General features: G+C 34.9%; 5 protein-coding genes across 5 annotated transcripts; 2 read left to right on the top strand and 3 right to left on the bottom strand.

The window, feature by feature from the left end:
• Positions 1–204: 204 nt before the first annotated feature.
• Positions 205–3,212, bottom strand: LOC114525603 (alpha-(1,6)-fucosyltransferase-like). Its single transcript, XM_028546990.1, has 4 exons — positions 2,311–3,212; positions 1,232–1,411; positions 895–1,045; positions 205–787 (listed from the first exon to the last, which is right to left on the bottom strand). The coding sequence occupies exons 1-4, from the start codon at positions 3,210–3,212 to the stop codon at positions 458–460; spliced, it is 1,563 nt and encodes a 520-aa protein (XP_028402791.1). The 3' UTR covers positions 205–457.
• A 645-nt stretch (positions 3,213–3,857) lies between these two features.
• LOC114525756 (leucine-rich repeat-containing protein 57-like) lies at positions 3,858–5,689 on the bottom strand. The gene is made up of 4 exons (XM_028547178.1): positions 5,457–5,689; positions 5,032–5,167; positions 4,390–4,844; positions 3,858–4,209 (listed from the first exon to the last, which is right to left on the bottom strand). Exons 1-4 carry the CDS (start codon positions 5,544–5,546, stop codon positions 4,168–4,170), a joined length of 723 nt encoding a protein of 240 aa, XP_028402979.1. The 5' UTR covers positions 5,547–5,689; the 3' UTR covers positions 3,858–4,167.
• Positions 5,690–6,212: 523 nt separating this feature from the next.
• LOC114525773 (26S proteasome non-ATPase regulatory subunit 7-like) lies at positions 6,213–8,662 on the top strand. The gene is given in 7 exon segments (XM_028547194.1): positions 6,213–6,468; positions 6,975–7,067; positions 7,146–7,243; positions 7,343–7,423; positions 7,672–7,763; positions 7,868–8,038; positions 8,040–8,662. Coding segments are annotated over 7 exon segments (987 nt in total). The 5' UTR covers positions 6,213–6,296; the 3' UTR covers positions 8,320–8,662.
• Positions 8,499–10,170, bottom strand: LOC114525602 (cell cycle checkpoint control protein RAD9A-like). The gene is made up of 2 exons (XM_028546989.1): positions 8,827–10,170; positions 8,499–8,725 (listed from the first exon to the last, which is right to left on the bottom strand). Exons 1-2 carry the CDS (start codon positions 10,070–10,072, stop codon positions 8,499–8,501), a joined length of 1,473 nt encoding a protein of 490 aa, XP_028402790.1. The 5' UTR covers positions 10,073–10,170.
• Positions 10,171–10,291: 121 nt separating this feature from the next.
• Positions 10,292–13,755, top strand: LOC114525674 (beclin-1-like). Its single transcript, XM_028547080.1, has 15 exons — positions 10,292–10,515; positions 10,755–10,825; positions 11,045–11,100; positions 11,184–11,259; positions 11,593–11,832; positions 11,981–12,138; positions 12,226–12,309; positions 12,420–12,480; positions 12,583–12,671; positions 12,767–12,838; positions 12,903–12,941; positions 13,015–13,057; positions 13,288–13,337; positions 13,467–13,523; positions 13,615–13,755. The coding sequence occupies exons 1-15, from the start codon at positions 10,395–10,397 to the stop codon at positions 13,718–13,720; spliced, it is 1,323 nt and encodes a 440-aa protein (XP_028402881.1). The 5' UTR covers positions 10,292–10,394; the 3' UTR covers positions 13,721–13,755.
• Positions 13,756–13,978: the final 223 nt, after the last annotated feature.

Below are 13,978 nucleotides of genomic sequence, written 5' to 3'. Positions count from 1 at the left end.
CGATCGTTCGAGTCGCCATTTCTAATTAAATTATAATCTTATAAAATCTTTAGGGACTAAACAAGATACATACGATAACACACAGCTGCTGCATGGGTTCCGATTTAAGAAATATTTTTATTCCTCTTTTTGCCTAACTTGCTTGGAAATGCTTGGAAATGTTCATACAAAAATTTCAGAATAATTATAAATAATTTTCAGCAGCAATTAAAAAACGATATAAATAAAAATTTATCTATTATCGTTAAATTTATGAATATTTAGTAATATGATAATCAATTAAACCTATTTTTAATACAATGGACTGACCTATGTGCATAAAATGATTGTTCGTATCTTCGGCTTGCGAAATGTGGAGTTAATCGCTGCTTTTGTCCCATAAAAGTCTCGATTAAATATAATTATTTGCTAATAAACTAGACTTATGAACGCCAAATCGGCGATAATAAATACAGATTCATTTCAACTCTTTATCAAAATCTGAATAATCAGGAAAGTCTACAATATGAACATATTTCTCTACTAAATAAGAAGGGAACATTCCAAGTTTACCGTTCGCCCTCGAAGTCCCCTTAGAGAACCCATCCCAATGATTGCCCGCAATTTTCAATCTGTCACCTGGTTTCATGTTCACTTCATTATAATTCTTAGCTTTGTATGAATAAACTGCTTGAACGTCGTTCACAGATTGTCCACCAAAGTAATACACGTCATCGAGTGACTGGACTCTCTCTGAAGCGTCTGTTGGTGAATTAGCCTGCATCATTTCATAGGCGACACGACATACCTAATTGAAGAAGAAAGGTAAAATGGACTTCTCTACTGAATTTTAGCTATCAGATCTAAACTATTCCCTCTCAAAGTTTCGACAAAAAGCATCTTTGAATATTTTACCTGTGACGATAACGTACAGACAATGAAATCACACTCGGAGAGCATTTGAATATCGAAAATTAATCCATGAAGTGAATTCTCGTTGTATCGTTCATTAACTCCAGCAGACTTCGAGATTTCATTATCACTTACAAAGTTATAATGTGGATACCTGAAAAGATACAACACATGCCTTAAATACCTTAATATATTAGAGAAAATAAGCAAAAAGTAATTAAAGTAATAGATATCCTAATAGAAGCACATTTCGTCTGAGATTTAGGTCAGGATTGAGTGTTGCACAACTTGTCTTGCTACTATAAACCTCGCTCAAAGCACAACGATAATCGGTATTTACTTTTTCTTTGCTTCAGACAGAACAGTGAAGTCATCTGAAGCCAGATAAACATTCTTCTGATCAACTTTCTGGGATAAAGAAAGTTTCTTGTAATACAAATCAACCCAGTACATGTACTCTTCGATTGAATGGTAAGCCGCTTCGCCAACATTGACTTTGTCTGTTCGACGAATGTGAATTCTGAAAAAGATGTTTGAATACTAAGGCGAGAATCCAACATTAAAGTGAACGCAGTATAAATGAATTTAGCTAGTTTAGTTTAGGTTTTCTTGTAGTAAAACTGGATCAATAAGAGATGATTCTTACTGGACCTCTAAGATGAACAGTTTAGAACTGATAGAGCTATCCTGTATAAGTAAAGTTAGTTTAGTTTAGGTTTTCTCCTGTAGTAAAACTGGATCAATAAGAGATGGTTCTTACTGGACCTCTAGGAAGAACAGTTTAGAACTGATAAAGCTATCCTGTATAAATAAAGTTAGTTTAGTTTAGGTTTCCTCCTGTAGTAAAACTGGATCAATAAGAGATGATTCTTACTGGGCCTCTAGGATGAACAGTTTAGAACTGATAGAGCTATCCTGTATAAATAAAGTTAGTTTAGTTTAGGTTTTCTCCTGTAGTAAAACTGGATCAATAAGAGATGATCCTTACTGGGCCTCTAGGACTAGGATGAACAGTTTAGAACTGATAGAGCTATCCTGTATAAATAAAGTTAGTTTAGTTTAGGTTTTCTCCTGTAGTAAAACTGGATCAATAAGAGATGATTCTTACTGGACCTCTGGATGAACAGTTTAGAACTGATAGAGCTATCCTGTATAATAAAGTTAGTTTAGTTTAGGTTTCCTCCTGTAGTAAAACTGGATCAATAAGAGATGATTCTTACTGGACCTCTGGATGAACAGTTTAGAACTGATAGAGCTATCCTGTATAAATAAAGTTAGTTTAGTTTAGGTTTCCTCCTGTAGTAAAACTGGATCAATAAGAGATGATTCTTACTGAACCTCTAGTAAGAACAGTTTAGAATCCATCGTAAGTACAGTTCCACATTACTAGACAAAACAAACATTTATCATTTCACTTACCCTACAATCGGAGTTTTAAAACCTAACATAATTTTTTTTTCATCAATTTCTTGCTTAATTTTAGGTTGATATTGGAACAAATACTTGGCAAACTGTCCAATCCACCACACAAAGGGGAAACCGTGGAACGACTGGATCCTTTCTACCAAATCCTTGGGAACCGCAAGAGGTAGGTGTTTGGGCTCGGGGTATATGCCATCGACAATTGGTAGTTGAACGATCTTACTGTTTTCAGAATTTACTGACCACATTTCGTGCTGTCCTTTAGCAACTGTGCATGTGTTGCTGGCTGGTACAAATACACCCTCCCAACCCTTTTCCGAATATCTCCAGCCGTAAGAGTTTATGATTAGCGTTCGTTTAGTGCCATATGCGGTTATAAAACAATATAAAAGATGGTGCACTTGACATCCGTAACCACAGCCTTTGTTCAAATCGCATAGCAGTTTCCGTGCGGAATTACAGTCCTTTGGATTCTGTAAACGCTTCAAACGGTTTTGTACTAGTTTGCTAAGCTTCGCTTGCTCTTTCTTACGCCAGCTTAACAGGGAATCATGATTGTTTATTCTGTCGAGGTTGTTTCCCAAAGTTCGATGCATTTCCGCAAAGTTATCCAACATTTCCGTTAATCTTGCTTTCAGAGAACTTCCTAAGTTTTTGTTAATTTTTGTGACTTCAGCGCTAAGATAATACCACATTTCACGATGCTCCTTCATTGCCCTTCGTCTTATTTTTTCCAGCTTCAAGCTTGGAGCTTCTGTTTTATGTTCAAATCGTTCAACTGATGCATTTCTTGGCGCAATGCTGTCGCCCTGATGCTCTCTCGGGTCGTGAGATGGCTTTGTAGATGTACTACTACTTTTCAACCGATGCGTCGTTCTTTGAGACGAGGAATCCTTCATTTCTATCGTGGGTCTCACCAGCGGACATTTTTTCTTGCATTGTTTCTGAAGGTTCGAGACTTGTTCTTTAAGTGAACTTATTTCCGCTTGTAGATTGTCTATGAATAGATTTGATTTATTTAGAACCCGCTTTGCTCTTCGTAGCTGATTCGTCTCTGGCCCGCATTTGTCAAAATCCGTGAAGGCAAAATAACTCACGACGACCATCCAACCTATTAAAGCGAGTGTTGGAATATATTTCCATTTGCGAAATGCCATAGGGCTTCAAATAGTCGACTGTAGCTCTCGTTCCATGGTTTGAAAGCATAAGATTTGCTGATTTGTGGCAGGGAAAACCTTACCACAGGACGTCACAAGGGCCAATTAAGGCTCAGTGACACCTGTTGCCAGACAGGTCACTAATGTCAGTAATGATTGGATTTAATATTTCATCTAAAGATTTCAATTCTGATATTATGAAACTTTGAAATACATGATTCAACTGTATTAAACATAGCAACGAAATAGCCACGCTAAGGAATAAAGATTCGTTAGCGAGAGACGCTTTGTAATGTTTTCTTTTTTTTCCTTTAAGAACTTTCTTGGCTTCTTCGCTATTTAACCGCTAAACAGGTGGTGTTTAAGTGTCATCTCCTTTTAAAACACAACCTGCGATTGTTTTCAGATTACATGGTTTAAACATCAACAGTTTTTGTTGATGTTAAATATCAGATAATGCAAAATATCGAAACCAAAGTTTACACAGCAAATTTGTGTAATCAATTATGATTTAAGTAACGCGATTCACGGTTTCAATATGTTTTCTACGTTATCTACAATATTACTACGCTTCTTAAATATCTCTCGTTATTTTATGTTCTTTGAGTTCGTCTTTTGCTCCAGCTGGGCATTCCTGCTCTTCAGATAAGAGTTTTACATTTACATGATAGCAGAGTCTAGCTAATGAATAAGTCAATTAAAAGAACTTTTTCTTGTTTGCTGTGTATCTTTCCATGTACTATGAAATGAGAAAAGAAAAAAATTCATAAGCTAGATTACATGGATAACTAGTCAGGTAATACACCAAATAAAAAGTAATTGCCTAGTCCCTATGGTGACTTCCAAACAAAAATTACCATTAAGGCAACTGACAATACAAATCTTGTAAAATAAATAGAGATGATTCGAATGATCATACCTGGTCATAACCATCTTTATCTGTAAGATCTTTTATTTGAAACAAATTTCCATCAACTGCTAGCACACAAACTTGAGAACTCCTCAGAAATTCACTAGTTATAGATGCAAGTTCCAGCAGATTTTCTTCAACTCTTAGGACTTTGAGTCGTGGACACAAGCTAAGTGAAGTAGGAATCCCTTTTAACTGGTTCCCATTCATATTAAGTTCAATACATTGGAGTTTTTCAACATTTTCAGGCAACTCCGTAATTTTATTCTCAGACAGATCAACGACATTTAAATGCCTAAGTTCACATAGAAATTTTGGGAAAACTGTCAGTTTGTTGCTTTGTAAATGTACAGATTTCAAGTTCACAAATTTTGAGTAGGAAGATGGGATTTCATTGATATGATTGTAACCCAATTGTAGATTTTCAATTTTTTTCATTCCTGTCAGTTCATTTGGCAGGTGATCTGGAAAGTAAAAATAATTATGTGTGGATGATTCATGATTGTGGGATATATAGGGAGAGTTTTGAGGAGACATTTGGAGAGATGATATACAATGAGGGGTAATATGGAGGGAAGATAGAGAGTAAGAGAGGTCAAGGTGGATGTTAGGATGTTTAGAGTCAAAACCTCTTGTGCAACTTTAACATACCAATTTCATTATGCTCAGCATTCAGCTGTTTTAGTTCAGTAAAATTCCCCAGAGATGCAGGAATTGCTGTTAATTTATTGTTTGAAAGATCCACTGTTCTGACAGTTGAAGCCAGACTCATTACAGCCGTAGGAATCTAAACATTCAAATATATTAGTCTAAGAGATTTGCTACTTAGCAGACATTGTTATTATCATGCTTTATAGACACATCTTGCATTTCCAGAAAGATGACCTAATTCACATAGCCCCTGGCCACGCCCTAAACATACAATGTACCTCACCAAAACCATTCCAAATTGTAACGATTATTTGTAAAACATTATTTGTATACATTTATATTAACTTTAGTATATTCGAAGATATCTCTAAAAGAGATAACTTTATGGAAATCATTCTAGTTATATCATTAACGTGTTTAATCACCTCTCTTAGCTTCCGACCAGAGCAATTTAACACTCGAGTTTTCTTAGCTGTCTCAATATGTGCAGCCATTGTGTCGACTTTATTGCCCATTTTTGTGACGGAAATGAACTCAAAACGTTATTCTGCTTGTTGTTTCGTCTCCGGGAAAAAACCCCGTTAAATCGATGCGAGAATTTAGGGCAAAAAGTATTTTAGACACAATTTCATCCAGAACATTTTTTATAGTACGCACATCTGTTTATTTATTTTAGAAAACACTGACCTATATAACTTTACTGTAATTACATTAGTTTCCTTCTCTTCGTGTTTCCACTTAGAGAAATAATTAGCATTTTGTGCATTTTTAGATAGGTTAGACTTGAAACTTTTTTTTGCTTTTTAAATGAGTAAATAAATTTTTAGGGCAAAGAAGAAAGATTGAAGTATGTTTGAAGCGAAGTGAAATTCTATTGCTAGCCTACACACAAAACTCAATAATCTATCTTCTGTACGAGTTGCAAACTGTATTAGGGCGCTTTTTTGTATTGTACTGAGCATTAGGATAATAAATAACAGAGTTATATCTACGATCTCTAGAGAATGAGATCGTTAAGATGAAGTGATTGAAGATTTTTGAAGTCAAATATGACTTTAAATATTACTTGTAATATTCATAAATCACTCATATTCATAAATATTCATAAATCACTTTTGAATTGCATAGTTCGAAGTGGAAACTTTGACAAGTGCGCGCGTGCGCAGAGAGTCTCACATGTTTCAAAAATTTTATACATTTTCTTTTGAGACAAAAAGTTTTATTTCCGATCCTTAGAAAATATATCTTTCTTCAACGCTTTTGCCATGCCACCACCAGCAGAAGGCATTACGAAGGTGGTTGTTCATCCACTGGTTTTACTAAGTGTTGTGGACCATTTCAATCGCGTTAGTACAGCGGGAAGTCAACGTAGAGTTGTCGGTGTCCTTCTCGGGGCGAATAGAAAAGGAATACTGGATGTGTCTAATAGTTTTGCAGGTAATCATCACTGTTCTCTTGATTCAAAATAGTATTTACAATATTTATATACGTAAATATAATTAAGAGTCAAATATAGTACAGACCATAATCACCATATACACCATAATATGCACTGTCATATTAAAATTAACAAAATTTGACAGAATTACAAAGGTTGGTTAGACCTCTCAACTAAGAATACGAAATAATACTAGTATTTGGTGCTGTTTAACTGCTTGTACCATACCAAGGTCTATATTTAGAGAACTATTATTAGCATTAGCTATACCACAGGCATTTGTTGTAGTTCATACAATCCATTTAGGTCTCTTAAACCTTGTCATTGACAAGGAATTCCTGTCAGTTAGTTGAATCCCACCTATTTGACAAATGAGACACCTATATATTCAAGTATAGGATAAGCTAGAGAGACTGACGGGGGCCTTACCCTCTTGCTGATTAGAAAGTAGTCTTGTGTTAAACAAAGTAATATGCTAAAGTGATGCAATCAACTCTGTTTGTAGTTCCCTTTGACGAAGATGAACGTGATTTGGATGTTTGGTATTTGGATCATGATTACTTGGAGAATATGTACACAATGTTTAAGAAAGTGAACGGTTTGTGAAATTAATGATTTGGAATGCTTTTAAATACTTAGTTAACATTGTATATAAATTGTGTGTTTATCTGTTTAGCACGTGAAAAAATTGTTGGATGGTATCACACAGGACCAAAGCTACATCAAAATGATACAAAAATCAATGAACTTGTCCAAAGATATTGTAGCAATTCGGTAAGTAGTGAACTAAATAATCCATACAGTTACAATGCATTACCACATTTTATTCTAAGTGTAGTTCATTGCTTGTAATACCTACTGTTTGTTCTGCAGGTATTAGTTATAATTGACGCTAAACCAAAAGATCTTGGATTACCGACCGAAGCTTACATTGCTGTTGAGGAGGTGCATGATGTAAGTATCTTGATTATACATACAAATTATTGGATATTTAGCAGTCATTGTAGGTCCAGGTTAGATTTCATATTATTTTTGTTGGGTTGGACATCGATAGTGGAAAGAGTACATTGTAAACACTTGAATGGTGTCAAACTGTTAAAACAATATAACTTTTGGAAGACATTATCCATGATTTGTGAGGAAAACTGGTGGTAGAGATCTTGTGATGATGGAAGTCCAATCATTCTTTGATTTCTCCATAGGATGGCACTCCAACAAGCAAAACATTTGAACATGTTCCTAGCGAAATAGGTGCTGAAGAAGCTGAAGAAGTTGGCGTAGAACACTTGTTACGGTATGTGAATGTCTTCTCATACTTTCCATTTCATACCTTTTGTGATATTTGAAACAGGCTAACAACATCATACGGTTAACAACATCATAATTTTTAACTTTCAGTGATATAAGAAACCTAACAGCAGGCACCCTGTCACAACGTATTACGAGCCAACTCACCTCATTAAAAGGACTTAATAAGCATCTTCAAGATATCCGAAATTACTTGGAAAAGGTAGTGATGGGTACACTGCCTGTGAATCACACCATAATCTACCAACTACAAGATGTTTTCATTGCCTGACCTGAATGTGGCTGAGCTTGTGAAAGCAACGTCGGTGAAAACCAACGATCAGATGTTGGTCATATATACGGCTTCAATTGTTCGTGTGATAATTGCGTTACATAATCTTATAAATAACAAAGTTGCTAATCGAGATGCAGAGAGAGAAGAGAGTGGAAAGAAAGAGGATAAAACTAAGGACAAAGATAAAGATAAAGACACTAAGGAAGAAAAAAAGGATAAACCTGGCAATAAGAAAGAAGACACAAGTAAAAAAGAGGAAACAAAATAAAAGAAAGTTTAGGACTATTGTATGTGGCATTGAATATGTTAAATGTTTTGTAATTGTAATATAAGTGATGTGTTTATCTCCCAATACAAAATCCTATCAACAGCAAAATGGTCAAAAGCAACAGCTATCCTTTATTGATAGAAAATAAATATAAAGAATACTATGTGAATTAGACAATGTCAGTCAGACTCATCATCTGAGTCTTTGACTAGTACGACTGACGTACTCTTAGACTTTTCTTTGGAAGTTGTCTTGCTTGTTATTGCACTGAAAAACATGGATTTAAACTTCTTGTTTGGTGGTGTGCCAGGTACGCTTTCCTGGGATGCGTTAACCAAATCATGTGGTTCTTGTCCTCGGTCTTCAAGTTGCATGGTTTTATTCTTGCCAGATCTTACTCTTATCCCTTAAAGAAAATGTGATTTCTTTTAATTCAACATTATCAAACCAATTGTGCATTCAGTTGGAACTAGCTGTAGCAATTAATATGATTATACTTGCTTTTACCTGGTGACTTTAGAGAATCGACAGTCAAGCTGTTTTCAGAATCTAGTAAACCACTTGGTAATGCACTGAGCTCAACTGACTGTTTTTGTTTTACCATAAGATTACGTTGCACTTCGGTTGAAGTGCTTGGAAGAGAATCCTCAAAATTTGGATGTTTCTTTCCGCTACTTCTTGATCTTTCTTGGGTAAGATTCTTCTCAATAGCGATTGCTTCCTTTGTCCAGTCATCATCATCATCAAAACCAAACTCGTCTTGATCCAGTTTTGGTTGAGATTTTACCAGATGTTTGCTTGGTTTTTCAACCGTTCTTTCTTTTTCGTTTGTTCTTTGATTTCCTGGTTGCTTTTTTTTTGGATTTTCACTCGTTTTATTTGCTTTCTTTGACACTGGTTTGTTTGACAGTTCCAAAGTTTCTTCATCCTGCAAATCCATTAATGTGGCTAGAACAAAATTAGCTTCGAATGTTGGATCATTGACCAAACTAAATACAATTGGTTTTCCAGCAGATTCAAAGTGAATGTCAAGGTTTTCCTTTGTCCAATCTGCAAAAGTTATTATCCCCTTCAATTCTTTCAAACAAAAGGTAACTTCAGTGTCCACTCCAATTTGAAATTTGTCAAACTCCTCAGCAGCCAACACCATTTTAGTCTTAATCACTGCGTACGGATCTTCACTTTCATCCACGTAATTAGTAACAACTAAATTTTGTGGACAAACTGCAAAGGTGATTTCCTCATGTGCATTCTGGAAATTCGTGACAACATCATTCAGTATATTTGGTTGAACATTGACCACATTAGGTGTGAGATCTTTTGTAAAGATCGCTTGTAAGCTTTCGCAGTCTTGATATGATAAATTATAAGTTTTGGTAATACCGTGACGGCAATACAGTAAGAATGTCAATTGTTCTAAGTCATCGTCGATTTTGATTGTACATTGATCAACCACTCTGTCAACAGTGTTAAGGGATTTAAAAACGGTCAGACAAGACTTCATGGAAAGTTTACACTTGAAATCTTCATCAAGGGAATCCTGACTTTGGTGGTTCGAAATGCTCTCGTCATAAGTTAGGAAGAAACTTTTTGTAAACAAACAACATGCGTAAGCAGATCTGGAAGAGTTTACAGTCCTCAATGACAATCCTTTCTTTAATGGCTCAATATAGATTTCATCACCAATTTTTGCCAAGCAATGAATTGACCTTGCAAAAAGTTTCACAGCATCTCCAACTAAAACACACCGCATTTGAGTTTTATCTCTCTTTAACACAATTTCCAGTATTTGTATTTGGTAATCTTATTGTAACCAAAGATGCAAATGCAAATTAAATGACCAATCTTGGAATTTAGTTGAAAATCTCAGGAACATGAACGTTTTCACCCCCCTGCCTTTTCTGATATTTGTTAATAATTTTATTTGTGGAGGCAGATATACAGGGGGGAATTTGATAAAACCAACGCGACACAAATATGGCGTCCTAAAAGTGAAAAGTGAAATTCAAATACACTGAGAAAACTATGTAACTATGAAAAAGAGTAAATGTCTTTGCAGGTAGTCTCTTGCAACGATGAGTGGTAGTCGCGGTACAACACGGGTTAGTTTTGTGTGTCAAAGATGCTCTCAACCATTACGTCTTGACCAAAGCTCATTTAGTTCCATCGACGATGAAACGCTTTCGGAGCTAACACGTAAGTTTCATTAAATTACTTTTCGGGCTAATCTGACAGCATTTTTATATGTCTGTGTCGTGATAATATTCATTCTGTACGTAAACTTAATATTTGTACAGTATGCACAAATGTAACTAATGTAAGTGCAGGATAAACATTGTATATAAATGTACTGTACATTTGATAATTTTGATTCATATACATAACATTCGTGTTATACACATAAATTCCCATTCACAATTTTTATTATTTTATAGTCCCTTTGCCTAGTTTACCAGTTGTACCTACTGATAAGTCAACTGGCAAGGAGACCGATTCTAAAAATGAGGTATCAATAATTTTAGTCTATTTTCCCAATTGTTAAATTTATTGTACATGCATTATTATAGAAATTTTCATGACAGAGGCATTGTTATTGAGAGGCAAATCATCTGAAAATCACAAACAATTCATTTATCTGCCTTGGAAATTCGTTCATCACCTAATGGCTAATGTGTAACCAGTTACCAGCCACTAAAAGTGATTGATATAATGTTTTTAAATGTAGGTTCATATATCTGAGGTGAATGACAATGTCGTTAGGAGGACAATTACGTCTAAAAGGTGACTTAATGTGTATTTATTGGCATGAGAAATTGTATCAACAGTGTTTATAATGATCAATGTATTTTACTGTTCACTTGCAGGTCTATTGATGGTAATGGTTTCACACTGATTGATGCTCAAAATGTGCGATCAGATAACCTTAGCCATCGACTTAAGGTACCATAAATGTTTTCTGTATTGTCTTTGATCAGATTTACTGCATGTGCAATTATAATATTCATAAATTCCATTTGATTAGCAATACATTGTTTCGCTTACACCCCTTTAACTTGATTTGAGTTCAACCAAGCCCCGGCTAGGAAACCTAAACCCATGAAAACAGGGCAGAGCCATGCTAAAGTGGTGTTTACAATACAAACTCCAGTTCGGACGTAGCTCTGCAGTGTGCGTTAGACATGGTTTATGATGTAAAAGTGTTGCCTACATGAAACTCTTCAATGATATTTTGAATTTGAGAATTGGTGGTAGAATATTCCTAATTCTTTACAGGTGACAAGTCAACTATTTGATATAATGTCAGCACAATCAAACATCGATCATCCATTGTGTGAGGAATGTACGGACACTCTACTAGATCTGTTAGACCATCAACTAAAAGTCACTACAGATGAACTCAATGATTATAGCAAAGAATTTTTGGATAAAGTAGATAGCAATAAGGAAGAAGACACAGAGTCATTGACGAAAGATTTAGAGAATTTGAAATTGGAAGAATCTCAACTGATACAGGTAATATAGACTGACCTGTATCTTCATGTACCCTATTTACCCCTGTTATCCACTCAGTTTATACCCATCTTCACAACAAATACCCGTCATCATCACATAGCCATCATATCTATCATTAGGTATCCACCACTATCCCTCCTTTCACTAGGAATTGGAAAATATTGAGATTGAACGGTCGAAGGTGAAGCAGTCAATTGCTAAACAAAAAGAAGAAGCAGAAAGATTAGACAAGGAAGAAGAGAGATATTGGATACAGTATAACGAGCATCACAAGCAACTCTTGGATTTTCAGGAGGAACAACAAAGGTTTGTAGATATAGTTTGGTTTGTTTGATGATCATCTAGTGTGCATCTAATGTAATTGTACCTAATTCGTAATAATATATGTTTCAGTGTTGATAATCAGCTTCATAATGCACAGATGCAATTAGATAAACTCAAAAAAACGAATGTCTTCAACAGTACCTTCAATATTTGGTAAGAAAATGTTCATCTCCCATTTTTAGTGAAGACAATCAAATACGAAATATAATGGACAGTTTCAATATGTATGATCAAATTTATCGAAGCCAATGTGATCATTTCAGGTACAAAGGACATTTTGGCACGATCAATAATTTCCGACTTGGGCGACTTCCTAGCGTACCAGTAAGTGCAGTACATGCTTCTAGTGTGTTTCATTGGGAGAGCAAATCTTGTGACAAGCTTGAAAGTTACTTTTCATTTCTTGATGATTTTGTTTTTCCTTAGGTTGAATGGACTGAAATAAATGCTGCTTGGGGACAGACTGTTCTTCTGCTGCATGCATTAGCAAGGAAAATGAATCTCAAGTTTAAAAAGTAAAAACCGCAGTTGTGTGATCACTTTGCATGGGTTATTCCTGACTGATTCCTGGTCAGTTTAGACCTTCATACATCAAATTGTTATTGTGTAGATATCGTCTGGTACCTTTTGGAAATCATTCATACCTGGAAAGTCTTGATGATAAATCTAAAGAATTACCTTTGTAAGTGTGTATGAGGTTTGTCATATTTTGTCTTTCATTCTAATTTTACTGTTTTTATTTCCAGATATGCATCTGGTGGTTTCCGTTTCTTTTGGGATACAAAGTGAGTACAAAGTTCTTCATTGCGTCCAAATATCTCCACTTCTGAAGTCTCAATTTTCTTTTTCTATTCCTAGGTTTGATCATGGCATGGTGGCATTTCTTGACTGTCTTCAGCAAGTAAGTTTCGTTCACAAGCACACAATATGCTGAATGATATTGATTTATTGATAATATTGATAATATTGATAATATTGATAATATTGATAATATTGATAATATTGATAATATTGATAATATTGATAATATTGATAATATTGATAATATATTGATTTAAATCTGAAGTGACCAGCTAACTATTTATAGTCAAGCTCTTGACAGGGAATTTTTCATTTCTTTCATTTTTCTAGTTCAAAGAGGAAGTTGAAAAAGTTGACAAACGTTTCTGTTTGCCATACAGGTAACAGACCAAACCACATTTTGCATGAACTTTTTTCAGTCAAACATAAAAATCTTTCAAGCAATCCATATTGACCAGACTTATTGCTTTTTTGCAAGTGTGTTGATCTATTTTTTTGACCTCATATAGAATGGATGATGGAAAAATATTTGACTCAAGTGGAACTGGTGGATCATACTCCATTAAGTAAGCATCATTTGAAATTTATTTTAAATCATGTCAACTTGTTCGCAATATCAGCAGTCCTTTAATATCGTATTAATACGATTAAATATAGAATCCAGTTCAACTCTGAAGAGCACTGGACTAAAGCTTTGAAATTTATGCTCACCAATCTCAAATGGGGCTTGGCCTGGTTGAACGCGCAATTTTCCGAGAAATAGTTCGGGTCGTTATCACGAATGCGTATGGTTGAATTAATTCGGTGCAGAATATGTACAGTGCATATATATATACGTGTAATTGGAGGAACATGTATAGAAATTATCCATATATAATATATATCAGAACACTGTTGTGATTAAGCAGCGATTAAACACGGGGAAAACTAGACCCGGCTGGGGTTTAATTATCTCAATATTCATTCGTGATTTGGTGAACAAAAGATACATTTATTTTCGTTTTCCAAATCGTTGATTGTT

This window comes from Dendronephthya gigantea, unplaced genomic scaffold (assembly GCF_004324835.1).
Source record: "Dendronephthya gigantea isolate DGI-Jeju-01 unplaced genomic scaffold, DenGig_1.0 000035F, whole genome shotgun sequence".
Classification (NCBI taxonomy): Eukaryota; Metazoa; Cnidaria; class Anthozoa; order Malacalcyonacea; family Nephtheidae; genus Dendronephthya; species Dendronephthya gigantea.
The sequence above is the reverse complement of the archived record's forward strand: the minus strand, read 5'-3'. Positions and strand labels throughout refer to the sequence as shown.